General features: G+C 41.4%; 1 protein-coding gene across 3 annotated transcripts; it reads left to right on the top strand.

Annotated features, from left to right (window-relative positions):
* Nucleotides 1–228: 228 nt before the first annotated feature.
* LOC106612248 (sideroflexin-1) lies at nucleotides 229–24,557 on the top strand. Of its 3 annotated transcripts, XM_045724213.1 has the most exons (12): nucleotides 239–352; nucleotides 2,449–2,497; nucleotides 3,309–3,478; nucleotides 4,998–5,168; nucleotides 11,257–11,355; nucleotides 15,748–15,823; nucleotides 16,214–16,299; nucleotides 16,762–16,889; nucleotides 17,102–17,151; nucleotides 18,884–18,933; nucleotides 21,070–21,117; nucleotides 21,331–24,557. In XM_045724213.1, exons 2-12 carry the CDS (start codon nucleotides 2,477–2,479, stop codon nucleotides 21,425–21,427), a joined length of 996 nt encoding a protein of 331 aa, XP_045580169.1. In that variant the 5' UTR covers nucleotides 239–352; nucleotides 2,449–2,476; the 3' UTR covers nucleotides 21,428–24,557. The 3 variants fall into 3 exon arrangements, with proteins under 3 accessions (XP_045580171.1, XP_045580169.1, XP_045580170.1); XM_045724215.1 differs by lacking the exon at nucleotides 2,449–2,497 and having other exon boundaries at nucleotides 229–352; XM_045724214.1 differs by lacking the exons at nucleotides 239–352; nucleotides 2,449–2,497 and adding an exon at nucleotides 442–788.
* The last annotated feature ends 924 nt before the right edge of the window (nucleotides 24,558–25,481 follow it).

The following is a 25,481-nucleotide window of genomic DNA, read 5'->3' as shown; positions in this document are numbered from 1 at the left end:
AATTTGCTAATAAAAGTCCTTGTCTGAGGAAGAAAACTATTAGTTGCCATTGACTTTTAATTTATGATAAACCTGGCCATGAAAATGTTTGGGGTTAGATCAAGAATATATTATATTTATATGATTTGGACTCCCATAAAATTCGAGACATTTATATTATTTTGGTCTGTGTATTTGTATTTATTTAATGTTGGGATTTTATTGTGAAAGGAACTCCGTGCCCGCTGCTGTTGGTGCTGAGTTGCCGCTGCATCCTTGTCAAATTAGCTTCGTTGAGCTCGCTCGCTATTTAGGGACGTCTCTGGCAGAAGACTGCTGTGACCGTGGCACACCAGGATCGGAGCTTAGTCCAGTAAGTGGCTGGATACCTTTATAACACGTGTTTCCACATGTTGGAATTTGATACCACTTATTTTAGAGTCGTGCATCTGGTTTGGATGGTTAACAGGATGGAGGGATAGCCCTGCTGCCTGCCTGCCTAGTGGGCAACTAGATGACTGAATCTGAGGATGTGGCAGGCAGAAATCTAGGGCTGTAGTTGAAACAGGGACGCACAGCTGGGCTGAAACAGATGTTTTGAATAAGAGGCTATTAGCGAAGATATTACATTTCTTTAGGCGTTTGCACGGTGTTGGACGTTGACTTGGTATCCAGATGTAACGGTCTACATGCAGTGATTAGCTACAGATCAAGCTGGTCAGCTTCCTTTGATCAATTTATCCGATCCAGCCAATGGTAGTATTGTTCGCCCGGATCCATTTGCACGGTCAAAATAGTCTGACAAAATGGTGAGAAATATTGTAGGCTATATTTCACTGAGCCTCTCTCAAACCAGAGCTGGCCGGTTCTTGCACAATGTTATGCAGCTGTGTTGCTATGCTTTGGGAACAACCATTGTAGCATAAGAACAACGTTACAATGTAGTTAATATGGGTTAATATGTAGCCATGGAAGCCAGTGATTTGGTTAAAACGTGGGGCTGGAAGAGAGGTCTTTAGATCAGAGGCCACCTTACGTAGCAGACGTTAAGAGAAACCGCCCCTTGTCAGAGTTCAGATTTTATAGTGCCATAACAAATATGATCAAATCAACACTGCTTTTGTATTAGGCCTTCAGCCTATTGTTGCATAGGATTTTACCCACAGGAAGTCTGACTGGTTGACATTTTGTCAGAGGAAGTTAGATTTATAACAACTGTTGTTGTTTGTGACTGACCGATAAGTCATATTTGCAACAGACTGAGACTGATGTGTGTGTGTAACGGGTTACAGACAGAGACATGCGTTTCAAAATGTCTCCTGTTACATCTGCAGCAAGCTGGAACTGGATGGATACAACACCTGATACATTGTAACAACTGGTTAATAGAATCTAGTTCAGACTGGGTTACATTGTAACAACGGGTTAATAGAATCTAGTTCAGACTGGGTTACATTGTAACAACGGGTTAATATAATCTAGTTCAGACTGGGTTACATTGTAACAACGGGTTAATAGAATCTAGTTCAGACTGGGTTACATTGTATCTTGGGAATGTCGTGATTATTTTACCTCTCTGTGATTTAAAAAAAACAACAACATTACATCCATTTGATAGGAAAGGGGAATAAATGCAGTAGCATGGCATAGTGCAGAAGATGTTATATTAAAGGGATTTTCTCCAGAGCCTTTCTCTGTTCTGTCACACTAAATGTAGCCATATTGGCTGCTAGATAAGGTGTAGCCTTGCCTTGTCTATGTTATGAGAGATTATTTTAACATAGCATAATATAGTTTCCATTAGCCTAAACTGTTTTATTGACATGCCCATATAAATATAGCCTATGTTGATTAGGCCTAATTAAATTAGAATGAAGATGAGCGATAGCCTATCCACGTGCCCATGACTAGGCTGTTAACACACAATTCATCCATTCTTTGACCCCAGAGAGAGAGAGAGAATGAGAGAGTGAAGGGGTAGGAGGGTAGGGTGGTGGGTTTGGGGCTTTTGAAAAGACGCCTCGACCCGGGGGGGGGGTTAGCTCTTCAAAACCCGTGTCAGGTCAGCCAGGCCTGTTTCCATAGCAACATTATACTGGATCACCTGTCCTGCTAAATTAATACTGAGAAGAACTTATCACAGTGTGTTGTGGATTTTTCATTCCTCTCAGGGGACAGCAATTGTGATATGATTTTGTGGTAACATAAGAGACGTTACTTAGAAAGGAGTGATTTCTGGCAGATGTGGAAGTAATATACAGTGCATTCGGAAAGTATTCACACCCTTTCCCTTTTTTTTTGCAAAAATGTCTAAAAACCTGTTTTTACTCTACTCTAGTCTCAGAATGAAATATAATAACTGGAATGCTGTTTCAGGGTTAGTTTTGTCCCAGGTAATACAATAGTCAAGGTCTTTTGTTTAGCTTTTTGTGATTTGTGTTGCATTATTCCCCTTGTCTCTAACTCTAGGACTGGGGACCCAGATGCCATTGACTTAATGCTGTTTAGAACTGTTCCTGTGAGTGCCACACTTTGTGGGAACTAATCTTGTGGGAACTAATCTTGTGGGAAGAAACTTAACACAGGGACACCTTATTACAGTTTTTCCAAAGCTTTTATTCAGGAGGATGTTATGAATTTCACCTCCTCTGACGGTAGCTAGGCTAATTTATGAATTTCACCTCCTCTGACGGTAGCTAGGCTAATTTATGAATTTCACCTCCTCTGACAGTAGCTAGGCTAATTTATGAATTTCACCTCCTCTGACGGTAGCTAGGCTAATTTATGAATTTCACCTCCTCTGACAGTAGCTAGGCTAATTTATGAATTTCACCTTCTCTGACGGTAGCTAGGCTAATTTATGAATTTCACCTCCTCTGACGGTAGCTAGGCTAATTTATGAATTTCACCTCCTCTGACGGTAGCTAGGCTAATTTATGAATTTCACCTCCTCTGACCGTAGCTAGGCTAATTTATGAATTTCTTCTCCTCTGACCGTAGCTAGGCTAATTTATGAATTTCACCTCCTCTGACGGTAGGTAGGCTAATTTATGAATTTCACCTCCTCTGACGGTAGCTAGGCTAATTTATGAATTTCACCTCCTCTGACGGTAGCTAGGCTAATTTATGAATTTCACCTCCTCTGACAGTAGCTAGGCTAATTTATGAATTTCACCTCCTCTGACGGTAGCTAGGCTAATTTATGAATTTTAGTCGAGCGCCGGTAGATAAATTATCTGGGACAATAAAACTTGTCTGTGTTGTGAATGTTTTACAGGGTCGACAAAATAATTAATCTTTGCTATTACAATGCTGTTGTGTTCTTTCAGATAACCATGACGACAGAAATCTCCACCTCCATAAACATCAAGGAGCCTCGATGGGACCAAGGGACGTTTATGGGCCGGGCTAAACACTTCTTCACCGTTACAGATCCCCGCAACGTCCTGCTCACCAATGAACAACTAGAGAATGCACACAAAGTCATCAGTGACTACCGGTAGTGTATTCTGAGCCTGGTTCTCCCTAGTTCTCCTTGGTTCTGGTTCTTCCTGGTTCGCCCTAGTTAACATTGGTTCTGGTTCCTCTTGGTTCTCCTTAGTTGTCATTGGTTCCGGTTCCTCCTGGTTCACATTGGTTCCGGTTCCTCCTGGTTCACCTTAGATGTTCTTGGTTCTGGTTCCTCCTGGTTCTCCTTAGTTGTCCTTGGTTCCGGTTCCTCCTGGTTCACCTTAGATGTTCTTGGTTCTGGTTCCTCCTGGTTCTCCTTAGTTGTCCTTGGTTCTGGTTCCTCCTGGTTCTCCCTAGTTGTCCTTGGTTCTGGTTCCTCCTGGTTCTCCCTAGTTGTCCTTGGTTCTGGTTCCTCCTGGTTCTCCTTAGTTGTCCTTGGTTCTGGTTCCTCCTGGTTCTCCCTAGTTGTCCTTGGTTCTGGTTCCTCCTGGTTCTCCCTAGTTGTCCTTGGTTCTGGTTCCTCCTGGTTCACCTTAGATGTTCTTGGTTCTGGTTCCTCCTGGTTCTCCTTAGTTGTCCTTGGTTCTGGTTCCTCCTGGTTCTCCCTAGTTGTCCTTGGTTCTGGTTCCTCCTGGTTCTCCCTAGTTGTCCTTGGTTCTGGTTCCTCCTGGTTCTCCCTAGTTGTCCTTGGTTCTGGTTCCTCCTGGTTCTCCCTAGTTGTCCTTGGTTCTGGTTCCTCCTGGTTCTCCCTAGTTGTCCTTGGTTCTGGTTCCTCCTGGTTCTCCCTAGTTGTCCTTGGTTCTGGTTCCTCCTGGTTCTCCCTAGTTGTCCTTGGTTCTGGTTCCTCCTGGTTCTCCCTAGTTGTCTTTGGTTCTGGTTCTTCCTAGTTGTCCTTGATTCTGGTTCCTTCTGGTTCTCCCTAGTTGTCCTTGGTTTCGGTTCCTCCTGGTTGTCCCTAGTTCTCGTTGGTTCCGGTTCCTCCTGGCTGTCCCTAGTTCTCGTTGGTTCTGGTACCTCCTGGCTGTCCCTAGTTCTCGTCGGTTCTGGTACCTCCTGGTTGTGCCTAGTTCTAGTTGGTTCTGGTTCCTCCTGGCTGTCCCTAGTTCTCATCAGTTCTGGTACCTCCTGGTTGTGCCTAGTTCTAGTTAGTTCTAGTTGGTTCTGGTTCCTCCTGGTTCTCTCTAGTTCTCCTGGGTTATGGTTTCTCCTGGGATCTGGTTCCTCCTGGTTCTGCTGTATGGAAACAACCTATAACTGAGCTGAGAGCTCCTGATAGAATTGACCCCAGGCTTATTGGCATAGATCTATGATCAGTTTATCCTTAATTAACTATTGATTAACCAGAAAGACAACACATGGTTGCATTCTATGATGCAACATTGAATACACAGAGTAGTGTTGCTAGGTAAGAAATTGAAGGCTTCTACACAGTTACATTTGGGACAATGTTTATCAAATACAGGTTGTGTGCAACCAACAGGGTTTTGTTTAAACTTGTGTTGCTACTAAGTAAACAGGCTCAGCTAATCACTTGTTATTTGTCTTTGAAACCCCCCCTTCTCCCCCAGGCAAGGTGTGATGTCCCCCGGGCTGACAGAGGACGAGCTATGGCGAGCCAAGTATATCTTTGACTCAGCCTTCCACCCAGACACCGGAGAGAAGATGATCCTGATTGGCCGCATGTCGGCTCAGGTCCCCATGAACATGACCATCACTGGCTGTATGATGACCTTTTACAAGTGAGCAGCAGTGTTCTATTAAAATGGCAGTGTTATACGACTGTTCTATTAAAATGGCAGTGTTACAGGACTGTTCTATTAAAATGGCAGTGTTATACGACTGTTCTATTAGAATGATAGTGTTATACGACTGTTCTATTAGAATGACAGTGTTATACGACTGTTCTATTAAAATGGCAGTGTTACACGACTGTTCTATTAGAATGGCAGTGTTATACGACTGTTCTATTAGAATGATAGTGTTATACGACTGTTCTATTAGAATGGCAGTGTTATACGACTGTTCTATTAGAATGGCAGTGTTATACGACTGTTCTATTAGAATGACAGTGTTACACGACTGTTCTATTAGAATGACAGTGTTATACGACTGTTCTATTAGAATGACAGTGTTACACGACTGTTCTATTAGAATGACAGTGTTATACGACTGTTCTATTAGAATGACAGTTACACGACTGTTCTATTAAAATGACAGTGATATACGACTGTTCTATTAGAATGACAGTGTTATACGACTGTTCTATTAGAATGACAGTGTTATACGACTGTTCTATTAGAATGATAGTGTTATAACAAGACATTTCAAATGCCATATGTCTATATACAGTGTTGCAATGTGCAAATAGTTAAAGAACAAAAGGGAAAATAAATAAACATAAATATGGTTTGTATTTACAATGGTGTTTGTTCTTCACTGGTTGCCTTTTTCTTGTGGCAACAGGTCACAAATCTTGCTGCTGTGATGGCACACTGTGGTATTTCACGCAATAGATATGGGAGTTTATCAAAATTTGATTTGTTTTCAAAGTCTTTGTGGGTCTGTGTAATCTGAGGGAAATATGTGTCTCTAATATGGTCATACATTTGGCAGGAGGTTAGGAAGTGTAGCTCAGTTTCCACCTCATTTTGTGGGCAGTGTGCACATAGTCTGTCTTCTCTTGAGAGCCAGGTCTGCCTATGGCGGCCTTTCTCAATAGCAAGGGTATGCTCACTGAGTCTGTACATATTCTTTCCTTAATTTTGGGTCAGTCACAGTGGTCAGGTATTCTGCCACTGTGTACTCTCTGTTTAGGGCCAAATAGCATTCTAGATGTTATTATTGTTAATTCTTTCCAATGTGTCAAGTAATTATAATTTTGTTTTCTCGTGATTTGATTGGGTGTAATTGTGTTGTTGTCCTGGGGCTCTGTGGATTGTGTTTTTAAGTAGAGCCCCAGGACCAGCTTGCTTGGGGGACTTTTTCAGGTTAATCTCTCTGTAGGTGATGGCTTTGTTATGGAAGGTTTGGAAATCACTTCCTTTTAGTTGGTTGTAGAAATTAACAGCTCTTCTGGATTTTGATAACTAGCGGGTATCGGCCTAATTCTGCTCTGCATGCGTTATTTGGGGTTTTACGTTGTACACAGAAGTTCTTTCTTGCAGAATTCTGCATGCAGAGTCTCAATTTGGTGTTTGTCCCATTTTGTGAATTCTTGGTTGGTGAGCGGACCCCAGACCTCACAACCATAAAGGGCAATGGGCTCTAACTGATTCAAGTATTTTTAGCCAGACCCTGATTGGTATGTCAAATTTTATGTTCATTTTGATGGCATGGAAGGCCCTTCTTGCGTTGTCTCTCAGATCGCTCACAGCTTTGTGGAAGTTACCTGTGGCGCTGATGTTTAGGCCGAGGTATGTATAATATTTTGTGTGCTCTAGGGCAACGGTGTCTAGATGGAATTTGTATTCGTGGTCCTGGCAACTGGACCTTTTTTGTAACACTCATAATTTTTTTCTTACTGAGATTCACTGTCAGGGCCCAGCTCTGACAGAATCTGTGCAGAAGATCTAGGTGCTGCTGTAGGCCCTTCTTGGTTGGTGACAGAAGCACCAGATCATCAGCAAACAGTAGACATTTGACTTCAGATTCTAGTAAGATGAGGCCGGGTGCTGCAGACTGTTCTAGTGTCCTCGCCAATTCATTGATATATATGTTGAAGAGGGTGGGGCTTAAGCTGCATCTCACCCCACGGCCCTGTGGAAAGAATGTGTGTGTTTTTTGCCAATTTTAACCGCACACTTGTTGTTTGTGTACATGGATTTTATAATGTTGTATGTTTTTCCCCCAACACCACTTTCCATCAATTTGTATAGCAGACCCTCATGCCCAATTGAGTCAGCAAAGCATGAGAAGACTTTGCCTTTGTTTTGGTTTGTTTGTTTGTCAATTAAGGGTGTGCAGGGTGAATATGTGGGCTGTCGTACGGTAATTTGGTAAAATGCCAATTTGCCACGGTACATTGTTTTCACTGAGGAAATGTACAAGTCTGGGGAAGATGCCAGAGCTAAGGATGATGCTAAAGAGTTTAAGTATAGCCAATTGGAATTTGTGGTCTGTATATTTTATCATTTCATATAGGATACCATCAAAACCACAGGCCTTTTTGGGTTGGAGGGTTTGTATTTTGTCCTTTGGTCCTTTCAATGACATTGGAGAATCCAGTGGGTTCTGGTTGTCTTTTAATAGCCAATTATACGATTTGTAGTTGATCATATACAGTTGAAGTCTGAAGTTTACATACACCTTAGCCAAATACATTTAAACTCAGTTTTTCACAATTCCTGACATTTAATCCTAGTAAAAATTCCCTGTTTTAGGTCAGTTAGGATCACCACTTTATTTTAAGAATGTGAAATGTCAGAATGATAGTAGAGAGTGATTTTTGCAGCTTGTATTTATTTCATCACATTCCCAGTGGGTCAGAAGTTTACATACACTTAATTAGTATTTGGTAGCATTGCCTTTAAATTGTTTAACTTGGGTCAAATGTTTCAGGTAGCCTTCCACAAGCTTCCCACAGTAAGTTGGGTGAATTTTGGCCCATTCCTCCTGACAGAGCTGGTGTAACTGAGTCAGGTTTGTAGGCTTCCTTGTTCGCACACGCTTTTTCAGTTCTGCCCACAAATGTTCTAAAGGATTGAGGTCAGGACTTTGTGATGGCCACTTCAATACCTTGAGTTTGTTGTCCTTAAGCCATTTTGCCACAACTTTGGAAGTATGCTTGGTGTCATTGTCCATTTGGAAGACCCATTTGCGACCAAGCTTTAACTTCCTGATCGATGTCTTGAAATGTTGCTTCAATATATCCACATAATTTTCTCCCTCATGCTGACATCTATTTTGTGAAGTGCACCAGTCCCTCCTGCAGCAAAGCACCCCACAACATGATGCTGCCACCCCTGTGCTTCACGGTTGGGATGGTGTTCTTCGGCTTGCAAGCCTCCCCCTTTTTCCTCCAAACATAACAATGGCCATTATGTCAGAACAGTTCTATTTTTGTTTCATCAGACCAGAGGACATTTCCCAAAAAGTACGATCTTTGTCCCCATGTGCAGTTGCAAACCATAGTCTGGCTTTTTTATGGCAGATTTGGAGCAGTGGCTTCTTCCAAAGTACGTTCATTTCTAGGAGACAGAAGGCATCTCCTTCCTGAGCGGTATGACGGCTGCGTGGTCCCATGGTGTTTATATTTGCATACTATTGTTTGTACAGATGAACGTGGTACCTTCAGGCGTTTGTAAATTGCTCCCAAGGATGAACCATACTTGTGGAGGTCTTGGCTGATTTCTTTTGATTTTCCCATGATGTCAGGCAAAGAGGCACTGAGTTTGAAGGTAAGCCTTGAAATACATCCACAGGTACACCTCCAATGGACTGAAATGATGTCAATTAGCCTATCAGAAGCTTCTAAAGCCATGACATCTTTATTTTCCAAGCTGTTTAAAGGCACAGCTAACTTAGTGTATGTAAACTTCTGACCCACTGGAATTGTGATACAGTGAATTATAAGTGAAATAATCTGTCTGTAATCAATTGTTGGAAAAATTACTTGTCATGCACAAAGTAGATGTCCTAACCGACTTGCCAAAACTATAGTTTGTTAAGAAGAAATTTGTGGAGTGGTTGAAAAACGAGTTTTAATGACTCCAACCTAAGTGTATGTAAACTTCCGACTTCAACTGTATATGTTTTTGTTTTTTGTTCTTTGTTATAGAGCCGAAAATATTGGAGAAGTGGTTTATCCATACATCTCCATTTTGGATAGATAGCTCTTTGTGTTTGTTTAGAGTTTTCCAATTTTCCCAGAAGTGGTTTGATTCTTCAGTTACGTTGAGCTAATTTCTGACGTGCTGTTCCTTCTTTTTCCGTGGTGTATTTCTGTATTGTTTTAGTGATTCACCATTGTGAAGGCTTAGTCTCAGGTTTTCTGGGTCTCTATGTTTTTGATTGGATAGGTTTCTCAATTTCTTTCGTAGGTTTTTGCATTCCTTATCAAACCATTTGTTATTGTTGTTAATTTTAGGTTGTCTTTTTGATAGGGAAGCTGAGCGGTCAAATATACTGTTGAGGTTTTCTACTTCTAGTTTACACCTTCACTATTACAGTGAAATGCTTTGTCCAGGAAGTTGTCTAAAAGGGATTTAATTTGTTGTTGCCTAATAGCTTTTTGGTAAGTTTCTACACTACTTTCCTTCTATCTATAGCATTTCTTAATACTGTGAAGTTCCTCTGGCTTTAATGCCTCATGATTTGAGCATAGCTCTGTTCAAGTAGAGTGTGATTTTGCTGTGTTCTGATAGGGGTGTCAGTGGACTCACTGTGAACGCTGTAAGAGACTCGGTTGAGGTTAGCGATTAAGTAATCTACAGCATTTTTTATAAAAAAAAGTTTTTTAACCTTTATTTAACTAGGCAAGTCAGTTAAGATCAAATTATTATTTACAATGACGGCCTATACCGGCCAAATCCAGACGATGCTGGGCCAATTGTGCTCCGCCCTATGGGACTCCCAATCAAGGCTGGTTGTGATACAGCCTGGAATCATACCAGGGTGTCTGTAGTGACGCCTCAAGCACTGAGATGTAGTGCCTCAGACCGCTGCACCACTCGGGAGCCCAGTACTACTGCCAAGAGATGAGCTATAGGTGTAGTTACCATAGGAGTCTCCTCGAAGCCTACCATTGACTATGTACAGACCCAGCGTTCGACAGGGCTGCAGTAGTTGTGACCCATTTTTGTTGGTTGTTTTGTCATAGTTGTGTCTTGGGGGGCATATTTTAAGGGAGGGAATACTGTCACCTCTATATAGGTGTTTGTCCTCCTATGTGCTGAGACTGTCAGGTTCTTGTCTAGTTCTGGCATTTAGGTCACCACAGACTAGAACATGTTCCTGGGCCTGGAAATTGTTGATCTCCCCCTCTAGGATGTAGAAGCTGTCTTCATTAAAGTATGTGGATTCCAATGGAGGGATATAGGTAGCACACATGAGGACATTTTTATCTGAGATCATTTCCTTATTCATTTCTTGCCAGATGAAAAATGTTCCTGTTTTAATTAATTTAAAAGAGTTGGTTAGGTCTGCTCTATACCAAATTAGCATACCACCTGAGTCTCTTCCCTGTTTCACACCTGGTAGTTTGGTGGATGGGACTACCAGCTCTCAGTAACCTAGAGGGCAACCAGTGGGTCTGTCTCCTTTATACCATGTTTCTCGTAGGATGACAATGTCTGCATTTCTAATGTCTTTGATGAAGTCTGTGTTCCTGCTCTTTATGCCAAAGACAGATGAACTTAGACCTTGTATATTCCAGGATCAGATAGTAAAAGCTTTATGTTCCATAGAGTCTCCCCCCCCCTCTCAGGACAACTCCAGCTGTAGTCTAATTGATGTCTCTCTCTCTCCCCTCAGGACAACTCCAGCTGTAGTCTAATTGAAGTCTCTCTCTCTCTCCCCTCAGGACAACTCCAGCTGTAGTCTAATTGATGTCTCTCTCTCTCTCTCCCCTCAGGACAACTCCAGCTGTAGTCTAATTGAAGTCTCTCTCTCTCTCTCCCCTCAGGACAACTCCAGCTGTAGTCTAATTGATGTCTCTCTCTCTCTCTCCCCTCAGGACAACTCCAGCTGTAGTCTAATTGAAGTCTCTCTCTCTCTCTCTCCCCTCAGGACAACTCCAGCTGTAGTCTAATTGATGTCTCTCTCTCTCTCTCTCCTCAGGACAACTCCAGCTGTAGTCTAATTGAAGTCTCTCTCTCTCTCTCCCCTCAGGACAACTCCAGCTGTAGTCCTGTGGCAGTGGATCAATCAGTCCTTCAATGCAATAGTCAACTACACCAATAGGAGTGGAGATGCTCCTCTCTCAGTCAAGTAAGTTGGTTTTATAGTTTCTATATCAGGGATATTCAACTACTTTTCTATTCTTACAGGGGCCAGATGTGTAAAGTGTTTGATTGCAGGGGGGCCGGACATTTTCCATGTGTGATTATTCTTCTGAAGAACTGTATATATAAAACAAAAAGCCAAGCACACACCAATAAATAACTTGTCTTAAAATTAAATGTTGCTAAAAGTAATTAGGAAAGAGGTGGAGTGTTCTCAACCAGCTAGAGTCGAGGTGGCAACCAACACAGTTGATAATCATTGAAAAGGAAACAACGCCCGCTCACCTTTTTTATTTATTAAATGTTTCTTAAAAGTAATTAGGTCATTTGAAAATCATCTGAAAACTGAGCATCTCAGTAATTTAATACAATGATACACTACATGACCAAAAGTATATGGACACCAGCTCGTTGAACATTGGCATCAATATGGAGTTATCCCCCCCCCTTGTTGCTTAAACAGCATCGACTCTTCTGTGAAGGGTTTCCACTAGATGTTGGAACATTGCTGCGGGTACTTTCTTCCATTCAGCCTTGAGCATTTGTGAGATCGGGCACTGATGTTGGGCGATTTAGGCCTGGCTCGCAGTCGGCGATCCAATTCATCCCAATGGTGTTCGATGGGGTTATGGTCATTGTGCATGGTGATCTTAGGCTTGTGTGCAGCTGCTTGGCCATGGAAACCCATTTCATGAAGCTACCAACGAACAGTTATTGTGCTGACGTTGCTTCCAGAGGGAGTTTGGAACTCTGTAGTGAGTGTTGCAAACGAGGACAGATGATTTTTATGTGCTACGGGCTTCAGCACTCGGCGGTCCCGTTCTGTGAGCTTGTGTGGCCTACCACTAGATGTTCCCACTTCAGAATAACAGCACGCACAGTTCACCGGGGCAGCTCTAGCAGGGCAGACATTTTACGAACTGACTTGTTGGAAACTTGACATCCTATGACAGTGCCATGTTGAAAGTCATTGAGCTCTTCATTCTACTGCAAATGTTTCTCTATGGAGATTGCATGGCTGGGTGCTTGATTTTATACACCCGTCAGCCGACTCAACTAATTTGAAGGGGTGTCCACATACTTTTGTAGCTTAAATTGTTCAAACGCTAGAGCCAAATTCATATGAAGAAAGAATCAACATGCCACATAGGCGCTAGAAACCACACTATATACAACCACCATAGTGATAGAAACCACACTATATACAACCACCATAGTGATAGAAACCACACTATATACAACCACCATAGTGATAGAAACCACACTATATACAACCACCATAGTGCTAGAAACCACACTATATACAACCACCATAGTGATAGAAACCACACTATATACAACCACCATAGTGATAGAAACCACACTATATACAACCACCATAGTGATAGAAACCACACTATATACAACCACCATAGTGATAGAAACCACACTATAGACAACCACCATAGTGATAGAAACCACACTATATACAACCACCATAGTGATAGAAACCACACTATATACAACCACCATAGTGATAGAAACCACACTATATACAACCACCATAGTGATAGAAACCACACTATAGACAACCACCATAGTGATAGAAACCACACTATAGACAACCACCATAGTGATAGAAACCACACTATAGACAACCACCATAGTGATAGAAACCACACTATAGACAACCACCATAGTGATAGAAACCACACTATAGACAACCACCATAGTGATAGAAACCACACTATATACAACCACCATAGTGCTAGAAACCACACTATAGACAACCACCATAGTGATAGAAACCACACTATAGACAACCACCATAGTGATAGAAACCACACTATATACAACCACCATAGTGATAGAAACCACACTATATACAACCACCATAGTGATAGAAACCACACTATATACAACCACCATAGTGATAGAAACCACACTATATACAACCACCATAGTGATAGAAACCACACTATATACAACCACCATAGTGATAGAAACCACACTATATACAACCACCATAGTGATAGAAACCACACTATATACAACCACCATAGTGATAGAAACCACACTATATACAACCACCATAGTGATAGAAACCACACTATATACAACCACCATAGTGATAGAAACCACACTATATACAACCACCATAGTGATAGAAACCACACTATATACAACCACCATAGTGATAGAAACCACACTATATACAACCACCATAGTGATAGAAACCACACTATATACAACCACCATAGTGATAGAAACTACACTATATACAACCACCATAGTGATAGAAACCACACTATAGACAACCACCATAGTGCTAGAAACCACACTATAGACAACCACCATAGTGATAGAAACTACACTATATACAACCACCATAGTGCTAGAAACCACACTATAGACAACCACCATAGTGATAGAAACTACACTATATACAACCACCATAGTGCTAGAAACCACACTATAGACAACCACCATAGTGATAGAAACTACACTATATACAACCACCATAGTGATAGAAACCACACTATAGACAACCACCATAGTGATAGATACCACACTATATACAACCACCATAGTGATAGAAACCACACTATAGACAACCACCATAGTGATAGAAACCACACTATAGACAACCACCATAGTGATAGAAACCACACTATAGACAACCACCATAGTGCTAGAAACCACACTATAGACAACCACCATAGTGATAGAAACTACACTATATACAACCACCATAGTGCTAGAAACCACACTATAGACAACCACCATAGTGATAGAAACCACACTATAGACAACCACCATAGTGATAGAAACCACACTATAGACAACCACCATAGTGATAGAAACCACACTATAGACAACCACCATAGTGATAGAAACCACACTATAGACAACCACCATAGTGATAGAAACCACACTATAGACAACCACCATAGTGCTAGAAACCACACTATATACAACCACCATAGTGATAGAAACCACACTATAGACAACCACCATAGTGATAGAAACCACACTATATACAACCAGCATAGTGATAGAAACCACACTATATACAACCACCATAGTGATAGAAACCACACTATATACAACCACCATAGTGATAGAAACCACACTATAGACAACCACCATAGTGATAGAAACCACACTATAGACAACCACCATAGTGATAGAAACCACACTATAGACAACCACCATAGTGATAGAAACCACACTATAGACAACCACCATAGTGATAGAAACCACACTATAGACAACCACCATAGTGATAGAAACCATACTATATACAACCACCATAGTGATAGAAACCACACTATAGACAACCACCATAGTGCTAGAAACCACACTATAGACAACCACCATAGTGATAGAAACCACACTATAGACAACCACCATAGTGATAGAAACCACACTATATACAACCACCATAGTGATAGAAACCACACTATAGACAACCACCATAGTGCTAGAAACCACACTATAGACAACCACCATAGTGATAGATACCACACTATATACAACCACCATAGTGATAGAAACCACACTATAGACAACCACCATAGTGCTAGAAACCACACTATAGACAACCACCATAGTGATAGATACCACACTATAGACAACCACCATAGTGCTAGAAACCACACTATAGACAACCACCATAGTGATAGATACCACACTATATACAACCACCATAGTGCTTGTCATTTTGGCCAGAACGTCGGATTCTGATGGGGATTTATTTTCAGATCTTCTGTTGATGTTCAGAATTGATCAAAGGGCCAGTCTAAATGAATCAACGGGCTGGATCTGGCCCACGGCCGCCAGTCTAAATGAATCAACGGGCTGGATCTGGCCCACGGCCGCCAGTCTAAATGAATAGAACGGGCTGGACCTGGCCCACGGCCGCTAGTCTAAATGAATCAACGGGCTGGATCTGGCCCACGGCCGCCAGTCTAAATGAATCAACGGGCTGGATCTGGCCCACGGCCGCCAGTCTAAATGAATCAACGGGCTGGATCTGGCCCACGGCCGCCAGTCTAAATGAATAGAACGGGCTGGACCTGGCCCACGGCCGCCAGTCTAAATGAATCAACGGGCTGGACCTGGCCCACGGCCGCCAGTCTAAATGAATCAACGGGCTGGACCTGGCCCACGGCCGCCAGTCTAAATGAATCAACGGGCTGGACCTGGCCCACGGCCGCCAGTCTAAATGAATCAACGGGCTGGATCCAGTTGAACAGCCCTGTTCTATATCATTTTTAGCTGATGTTGCTCTGGTAGTTTTTTGTCTGGTGTGTTTCTGATACCTATTAACCCTGTAATGTTCTGTGGTTTGGATAATATGACTATGTGAATTTATGAATGCATCTCTCATTTGCAGTCAGCTTGGCACAGCCTATGTATCTGCTACCACAGGGGCAGTAGCCACGGCTCTAGGACTAAATGCACTAACAAAGGTATTAACCCATAGAAACCCTGTTCTCATTCATTCATTTACCATCAACCACATCGCATGGGAGTGTTATTAAACGTAGCTACTCACAAGCTACTCACAAGTCATATCATGAGTAGTTATCATGTCCAAAATAGTGAATGGAAGTGAATAGTAACCACAAATAGAAGTAGTCTACATATTTTGCCTGCTGCCTGCTTTGCTGGTTAGTCAACGTGTTTAAAGAGAGAGAAAATGTTGTGTATTTCATACAGTATTCCCATTGTGGAAACAAATGTCACTCATCATAACCATCATGACATGCATAAAGAGCTTTTAAGCTTTGTAAAAATAGTAGAATGTATAGATCAACTCCTGTCTGTCTGTTTTACTCCAACTTGTTGTTGTTGTCCAGCACATATCTCCCCTCGTAGGGAGGTTAGTTCCCTTCGCTGCTGTTGCTGCTGCTAACTGCATCAACATCCCTCTCATGAGGCAACGGTAAGACCAACTAGCCTGTACCACCTTCTGTTTGAAAATATGGCTTTGCAAATATGCATTCAGCATTTTAAGTGTTTTTCTTCTAAGTTCTCTATGTAGTGTTAAATGTTTGAAATGTTGATTAGGTATCTCTACAATGCTCAACTCTCCTTTTTTATAGCATATATCACTCACTGCTTATTTACATTTTTCTTTCCACAACTTGGACAAGGTCTTTCAACAGAAAGGGTCTTTATCATCAATGCCAGTTTCTATAAGGTCATTCAACAGAAAGGGTCTTTATCATCAAAGCCAGTTTCTATAAGGTCATTCAACAGAAAGGGTCTTTATCATCAATGCCAGTTTCTATAAGGTCATTCAACAGAAAGGGTCTTTATCATCAAAGCCAGTTTTTATAAGGTCTTTCAACAGAAACATAATAGTTTAATAGATGTTTACTTTTCTTATTCTACTTTTGTCCAGGGAACTGAAACACGGCATTCCGATAACCGACGAGAACGATAACCGGTTAGGAGAGTCAACGACCGCCGCTAAGCAGGCTATCTCCCAGGTGGTGGTGTCTAGAATCCTCATGGCCTCTCCTGGAATGGGTATGTATTACGTAATAGGCTTTAGGACCAATCTGGCAACCCATGCGATCTGTGACTCCAACCTGGCAACTCCATATGATACTCTGGAAATGATAAAAGCTTGAAATCCACCATGTTATCAGGTGAAAGATAATGCTTGTATAAGTTGTTTATGATATATGAATAAACATTTATAAAGGATGAACATTTTATTTCACTATTTTGTTCTTCAGCTATCCCTCCATTTTTAATGAACACCTTGGAAAAGAAAGCCTTCCTGAAGGTATTATTCACATCATTTAGCATTTTGTTTGTTCATGTTTGATCACATATATTACATATTTACCTACTTTCTTATATCTGTGATGGCAGTCAGCCTTACTTTCTCATATGCCTTACTTTCTCGTATCTGTGATGGCAGTCAGCCTTAATTTCTCGTATCTGTGATGGCAGTCAGCCTTACTTTCTCATATGCCTTATTTTCTCGTATCTGTGATGGCAGTCAGCCTTACTTTCTCGTATCTGTGATGGCAGTCAGCCTTACTTTCTCATATGCCTTACTTTCTCGTATCTGTGATGGCAGTCAGCCTTAAGTTCTCGTATCTGTGATGGCAGTCAGCCTTATTTTCTCGTATCTGTGATGGCAGTCAGCCTTACTTTCTCATATGCCTTATTTTCTCGTATCTGTGATGGCAGTCAGCCTTACTTTCTCGTATCTGTGATGGCAGTCAGCCTTAAGTTCTCGTATCTGTGATGGCAGTCAGCCTTACTTTCTCGTATCTGTGATGGCAGTCAGCCTTACTTTCTCGTATCTGTGATGGCAGTCAGCCTTACTTTCTCGTATCTGTGATGGCAGTCAGCCTTATTTTCTCGTATCTGTGATGGCAGTCAGCCTTACGTTCTCGTATCTGTGATGGCAGTCAGCCTTACTTTCTCGTATCTGTGATGGCAGTCAGCCTTATTTTCTCGTATCTGTGATGGCAGTCAGCCTTATTTTCTCATATCTGTGATGTCAGCCTTATTTTCTCATATCTGTGATGGCAGTCAGCATTACTTTCTCATATCTGTGATGGCAGTCAGCCTTACTTTCTCGTATCTGTGATGGCAGTCAGCCTTATTTTCTCGTATCTGTGATGGCAGTCAGCCTTATTTTCTCATATCTGTGATGTCAGCCTTATTTTCTCATATCTGTGATGGCAGTCAGCATTACTTTCTCATATCTGTGATGGCAGTCAGCCTTACTTTCTCATATCTGTGATGGCAGTCAGCCTTATTTTCTCATATCTGTGATGGCAGTCAGCATTACTTTCTCATATCTGTGATGGCAGTCAGCATTACTTTCTCGTGTCTGTGATGGCAGCCAGCATTACTTTCTCGTGTCTGTGATGGCAGTCAGCATTACTTTCTCGTGTCTGTGATGGCAGTCAGCATTACTTTCTCGTGTCTGTGATGGCAGCCAGCATTACTTTCTCGTGTCTGTGATGGCAGTCAGCATTACTTTCTCGTGTCTGTGATGGCAGTCAGCATTACTTTCTCGTGTCTGTGATGGCAGTCAGCATTACTTTCTCGTGTCTGTGATGGCAGTCAGCATTACTTTCTCGTGTCTGTGATGGCAGTCAGCATTACTTTCTCGTGTCTGTGATGGCAGTCAGCATTACTTTCTCGTGTCTGTGATGGCAGTCAGCCTTTTGATAAGTGGCTATACTAGAGACAGTGTATATATAATGGCCTGTCGCTGTGTTGTGTGAGCCTTCAAGTCCCTCCGTAGCATTCTTCTAGACACGGTCAGCAGGCTAAATCCAAATGCTCTATTTCCTCATCCTGATTCAAACTAACTGGATAGGTAGAAACAAAATGGTGCCTACTAAGCTATAGCCCTCAGGCATATTGCCTATAGCACTCCAGCCCCTTCAGTGATCAGTGAGTGTGAGGAAATAGGACAGAACAGGGGAAGCCATTTCAGAGGAGTGGAATGTAATCCTTTTGTTTGTCTCATTGTTCTCTGTTTTTTTCAGAAGTTCCCGTGGATGAGTGCACCTATTCAAGTGGTCTTGGTGGGATTCTGGTAAGTGGCCAGCAATGGACTGCTGATAAACCAACATTTGGGCTGTTGATAAACCAACATTTGGGCTGTTGATAAACCGCCATTTGGGCTGTTGATAAACCGCCATTTGGACTGTTGATAAACCAACATTTGGGCTGTTGATAAACCAACATTTGGGCTGTTGATAAACCGCCATTTGGGCTGTTGATAAACCGCCATTTGGACTGTTGATAAACCGCCATTTGGGCTGTTGATAAACCGCCATTTGGGCTGTTGATAAACCGCCATTTGGGCTGTTGATAAACCGCCATTTGGGCTGTTGATAAACCGCCATTTGGGCTGTTGATGAACAAACGCTGTGAAGCACCCGTGACATGTACTGTAAATGCTGTGAAGAACCCGTGACATGTACTGTAATCGCTGTGAAGAACCAGTGACATGTACTGTAAACGCTGTGAAGCACCCGTGACATGTACTGTAAACGCTGTGAAGCACCCGTGACATGTACTGTAAACGCTGTGAAGCACCCGTGACATGTACTGTAAACGCTGTGAAGAACCCGTGACATGTACTGTAAACGCTGTGAATCACCAGTGACATGTACTGTAAACGCTGTGAAGAACCCGTGACATGTACTGTAAACGCTGTGAATCACCAGTGACATGTACTGTAAACGCTGTGAAGAACCCGTGACATGTACTGTAAACGCTGTGAAGAACCCGTGACATGTACTGTAAACGCTGTGAAGCACCCGTGACATGTACTGTAAACGCTGTGAAGCACCCGTGACATGTACTGTAAACGCTGTGAAGCACCCGTGACATGTACTGTAAACGCTGTGAAGAACCCGTGACATGTACTGTAAACGCTGTGAATCACCAGTGACATGTACTGTAAACGCTGTGAAGCACCCGTGACATGTACTGTAAACGCTGTGAAGAACCCGTGACATGTACTGTAAACGCTGTGAATCACCAGTGACATGTACTGTAAACGCTGTGAAGCACCCGTGACATGTACTGTAAACGCTGTGAAGAACCCGTGACATGTACTGTAAACGCTGTGAAGAACCGTGACATGTACTGTAAACGCTGTGAAGCACCCGTGACATGTACTGTAAATGCTATGAAGAACCGTGACATATACTGTAAACGCTGTGAAGCACCCGTGACATGTATTGTAAACGCTGTGAAGGACCCGTGACATGTACTGTAAACGCTGTGAAGGACCCGTGACATATGTCGTGGACGAATCAGAATTAGTTGGGTAACATAGATAATTAAGATGTTTTATTAGTATAATATGCTTATTTGAGGTACTTGTCATTAGAAAGTGTCCATTGGACTCTGGTGTCTTTTCAGTTGCACGTCTACCTTAGCTGGGGCTCAGACACTTGGGGCCCAGAGAGGGGAGAGGTCAGATTTGTCGTCATGGGAATGTGTCTTTACTTATTCTTAAACCATGTGAAGGGATGGCGTGATTAATGGGGAACCAATGACTTGTCTCCTCAATGTCTGTGAGCAAGTCACTCCCTCCTTTTCTTTATTGTGGGGAGGATTATGGCAGTAAATGGACCCTTGTATGTCCTCTCTTAGATCTCGCACTTATCCTGTGATAATATATGGCCTAGAGGCTCACTCCCCAGTGAGCCTGTCCAGGAGTAGGGTCAAGAGGGGGTGATGTGTTTTATGGATATCTGTCATACAAAACTTAACCTTTGTGAACTGTTACTAAGTATCTGTGGTTTGTCAATGTACGTTGAAGGGGGTGTATCGTTGCTATAAAAGATGTCTGTAGCCATTGTGTAATTACCTCATTCAATGGTTCATTCGAGAGAGTGCATTATTGGGGGTCAAGAACTTTTGCAAAAGTATCTTAAGTATTAAATATGTAGTTTAACTCGGACTGGTGTGTTTGTAACTCTTCTCATTTGATAATGCAGAAATTAGCCACCACACATATACTGTAAACGCTGTGAAGCACTCGTGACATAACTATCAAGTAAACATAAGCACAGTGTCGTTTAGATATCACAACAGCTGTTTTAAAGCAACATTGTGTCTTGGAAAGGTCAGGAATTATAGTATGGTATCTAATCTACTGTCTAGCTCTATATAGTAGATGTGTTGCTGACCCTTTTGTGTGCTTGTCTTTCAGCCTGGTGTTTGCCACTCCACTGTGCTGTGCATTGTTCCCCCAGAAGAGGTAAGTGAATTATCATTGCCAGCTGTGTTGATCAGCTGTGTTGATCAGCTGTGTTGATCAGCTGTGTTGATCAGCTGTGTTGATCAGCTGTGTTGATCAGGAATGGTGCATAACTTTGTATTGTCTCCCCATCTCTCTTTTTTTTCTCTGGCCATCGCTCACTCTCGCATCTCTCTCTCTCCCATCTCTCTTGTCCCTCTCTCTCTCCTCCAGCTCTATGTCAGTAAGCCGATTGGAGCCAGAACTTCAGGAGAAGATCCGTGTGAGCCACCCCGGTGTGGAGAGGGTCTACTTCAATAAAGGACTATGAGTGTCCAGCCCAACAGCAGCCTTCCTCAGAGCAGCTCTACTGGCAGACACCACAACCCTCCTCCTCATTCTGTGCCAAAGTTCACTTCTGCTTCTAATCCTCTCCTCTTTTCTCTCCTCTGCTCCTCAGACAGAATCCCTTGATTCTCTCCCCTCTCTGTCTCCCTCCCCCGCTCTCTCGTTCCATCTCCCCTCTCCCTCTCGCCGTCTCTCTCCTCTCCCTCCTTCCCTCTGTCTCTCTTCTCTCTGTCTCTCGGTCTCCCCCTCTCTTTCTTCTCTCTCCCTCTCTCTTTCTTCTCTCTCCCTCTCTCTTTCTTCTCTCTCCCTCTCATTCTTCTGTCTCCCTCTCATTCTTCTGTCTCCCTCTCTCTTTCTTCTGTCTCCCTCTCTCTGTCTCCCCCTCTGCTCTCTCCCTCCTCCCCTCTGTCTCCCTCAGTCTTTTTGAGATGTTTGCCTTGTCGCTGTGATGTTCTGAAAGATATTGTCTCTCATTGTGGAGCTGTGATGATGGTTTATAGTGGGTCTGTGTACAGTAAGAGGAGAGGCTTCTAAGATAGACGTATGTTTGTTTGTATTCCAACAGTTTTTTTAGTCTTTTTTGGGGGGGGAATTGTATTTAGCTGCCAAAACATTTTCATATTAAAAACAGTTGTTTGTGTTCAGTGGGGAAGCAGGTAAAATAACAGGGTCTGTATTCCTGTATTAGTAACTATAGCAGTAATCACTATTAGTCATTCTTAATCTAACTCTGATGCCTACTCCAATATTCATTTCAAGTATTTGCCAAATCTCAACAATGGTTTGTGAGACCTCTCAACAATACACAACCTCTAGTAATATATTAGTGTCATTTTAGAGGAAGACAATATAACATTCATTTCATTTGAATGAATTCATATTTGCCAAATGAGTGAACTTTGCCAGGTCTGCGTCCCAAATGGCATCCAATTCCCATAAATCCTCTGGCCAAAAGTTGTGCACTATGTAGGGAATAATAGGGTGCCAAACGTAGTGCACTATGTAGGGAATAATAGGGTGCTGTTTGGGATGGTGTCTATATTGGGTCCATGAGGGTTTACTCCCTCTAACAATGTGAGATCTTATATTGGTTTACAATGACCGTTGTTCCATATATTACTGGTGCTTTTGATGCAATATCGTCATATAATTGATGTTTATTCCAGACTATTTATTCTGCTTCCCAAACCATGCATGAACAAACCACTCCTCATCAGTGTGATAGTACGGCATATGGTTGGTTACAGGTGTGTTTCAGACCGAGTCAACTAGTCTGTCTGTATAGTCACTTCAGGGCTACATTCAGGGTGGCATCCACAGCAGCTGTGTTTCAAAAACGATGACAAAATCTTATGTTCTACAAATACTGTCTACAGTTTGATATGTGGGGGGGTGCCAAATCGCTTTGTTAAAGAGCAAAACCTTGCGGTCCTGAATGCAACCCGGTCATGAGGCTCCCACAGACCTTGCTGAACGATGTGCCAAAGAGCTGATGATATGTTTTATTGTGCTACTCTGCTGCTGTCTCAGGCTAGCTAGACCATCTCTCAGGCTAGACACAAGCACAGCATGTCTTGTGCATATTTGTCAATCCCTAATTTTAAAAATCTATATGACAGTGAATTTAAGGAATAGTGAATGATGTGATCTGCTGGAAGATTCACTCCAATGCACATGATGTTAAACTCTGAACTACAGACATATCAGTGTAGCAAAACCAACTCTGGATAATAGCAGTACCTTTTAAAAAAGATAAAGTGATGTATACACAGAAACAATAGAGAAATGGATAGTTTCAATGCTGTTTATTCCAGAGTTTGTCTGAAAATAAAATAGAAGTATATAATTTTTTAAAAAATGTTTTAAATAATTGTGAACATTCCGTTTGGTTGATAACAGTATCGTCCTTGTTCATCGCATTGTGGTTTTTGTAAGGTGTTTTTAAATGTTTTAAGTATGGAAAAATATATATCTACAGTATTGACTTAATATGGTTCTATATATATAAGTCTTTTCAAAGAGAATCCTGCTATAGAAGTTGTTCTTACAGATGGTATGAAGCGATGGATAATGTTTCTGTGTATTTCGGTAGTTGAACGTAGCATCGGCAGATCTAGGCCGTGGTTCAATCTAAGCCGTGTTATAGAGCCAGTGGCATTGGACTGACAATGCATCTTTAAAAAAAAAAAAATGTTTAAAGGCAATATCTCTGACGTTCCACCAAGATATGTCTTCCCTGTAGCTCAGTTGGTAGAGCATGGTGTTTGCAACGCCAGGGTTGTGGGTTCGATTCCCACGGGGGGCCAGCACAGAAAAAAATGTAATAATGAAATGAAATGTATGCATTCACTACTGTAAGTCGCTCTGGATAAGAGCGTCTGCTAAATGACTAAAATCACATTAAACGCTGCACACGTTGGCTCAAGTGTAAATGACGTTAAAGTGTGCTGCTCTATAACATGCCATCGGATTGAATCACGGTCTCAGCATCTGTTCATTGTTTGGTGTTTCTCATATGTAAAACATTTAATGCTATGTTTGGGAAAATACAATATGAAAAAGCACAATATTGTGATTGATGGTTGATCTGAGATACTGCACATTTCTAATTCTCAGTATTTCAAACTTAAAGTCCTATACATTTATTTAAGCACATTCATTAATCAAATAGATTAATGTAACTTTAAAAAGCAACAATTAGCAAGAGATAAGCACAATGGATTCTAATAACTGACATTTTTTCAACCAGTGGACAATGTATGAGTGTCTCTTTACTTTAGTCTTTAACTTGATGTATTAAACCCCAAGAAATGCCAAATGAACCTGCCCGAACAAACCTTAATTATTACAAAATACAATTATTAGACTGAAGGCCATTTATTGTTATTTACCTATCTGCCAAATCAATCTGCTTTAATGTCAATCTAGCCAAAGTGATACAAATCCACTCGAAGGAATAAGTCATGACAGTTTACTGTAATATAAATGAAATGGGTATTTTTAAGAAAGGGTATTATGAAATACTGTTAAAAGTAGTTTTTTTTGGCGATAAATTTGGAATGTTGTTATGTCTAGACCTAACTGGATGAAATAAAAAAAAAAGAATCTCAAAAGGGTTGTACTGTGTTTTTTATTAATACAGTACAGATTTTATCGCAGGTGCAGAAACATAAGCATTTTGCTATCTCCAACACTTCGCTACTATGGCCTATTTATTGCCTTACCTCCTCACGCCATTTGCACACACTGTATATAGACTATTTTATCTATTGTGTTATTGACTGTACACTTGTTTATTCCATGTGTAACTCTGTGTTGTTGTTTGTGTCGCACTGCTTTGCTTTATCTTGGCCAGGTTGCAGTTGTAAATGAGTACTTGTTCTCAACTTGCCTACCTGGTTAAATAAAGGTGAAATAAAATAAAATAAATAAAAAACAGTGCAGTAATATCTAGCAACACAACAATGCACACGTCATCCATACCTTAATATCTAGCAACACAATAACAATACATCATCCATATGTTAATATCTAGCAACACAACAATATATCATCCATACGTTAATATCTAGCAACACAATAACAATACATCATCCATACGTTAATATCTAGCAACACATTAACAATACATCATCCATATGTTCATATCTAGCAACACAACAATACATCATCCATATGTTAATATCTAGCAACACAACAATATATCATCCATACATTAATATCTAGCAACACAATAACAATACATCATCCATACGTTAATATCTAGCAACACATTAACAATACATCATCCATATGTTAATATCTAGCAACACATTAACAATACATCATCCATACGTTAATATCTAGCAACACATTAACAATACATCATCCATATGTTCATATCTAGCAACACAACAATACATCATCCATATGTTAATATCTAGCAGCACAACAATACATCATCCCTACGTTAATATCTAGCAACACAATAACAATACATCATCCATACGTTAATATCTGACAGCACAACAATACATCATCCATACGTTAATATCTAG

Source organism: Salmo salar, chromosome ssa09, assembly GCF_905237065.1.
Source record: "Salmo salar chromosome ssa09, Ssal_v3.1, whole genome shotgun sequence".
Taxonomy (NCBI): domain Eukaryota; kingdom Metazoa; phylum Chordata; class Actinopteri; order Salmoniformes; family Salmonidae; genus Salmo; species Salmo salar.
Note: the sequence above shows the minus strand (reverse complement) of the source record. Positions and strands in the feature narration are given on the sequence as shown.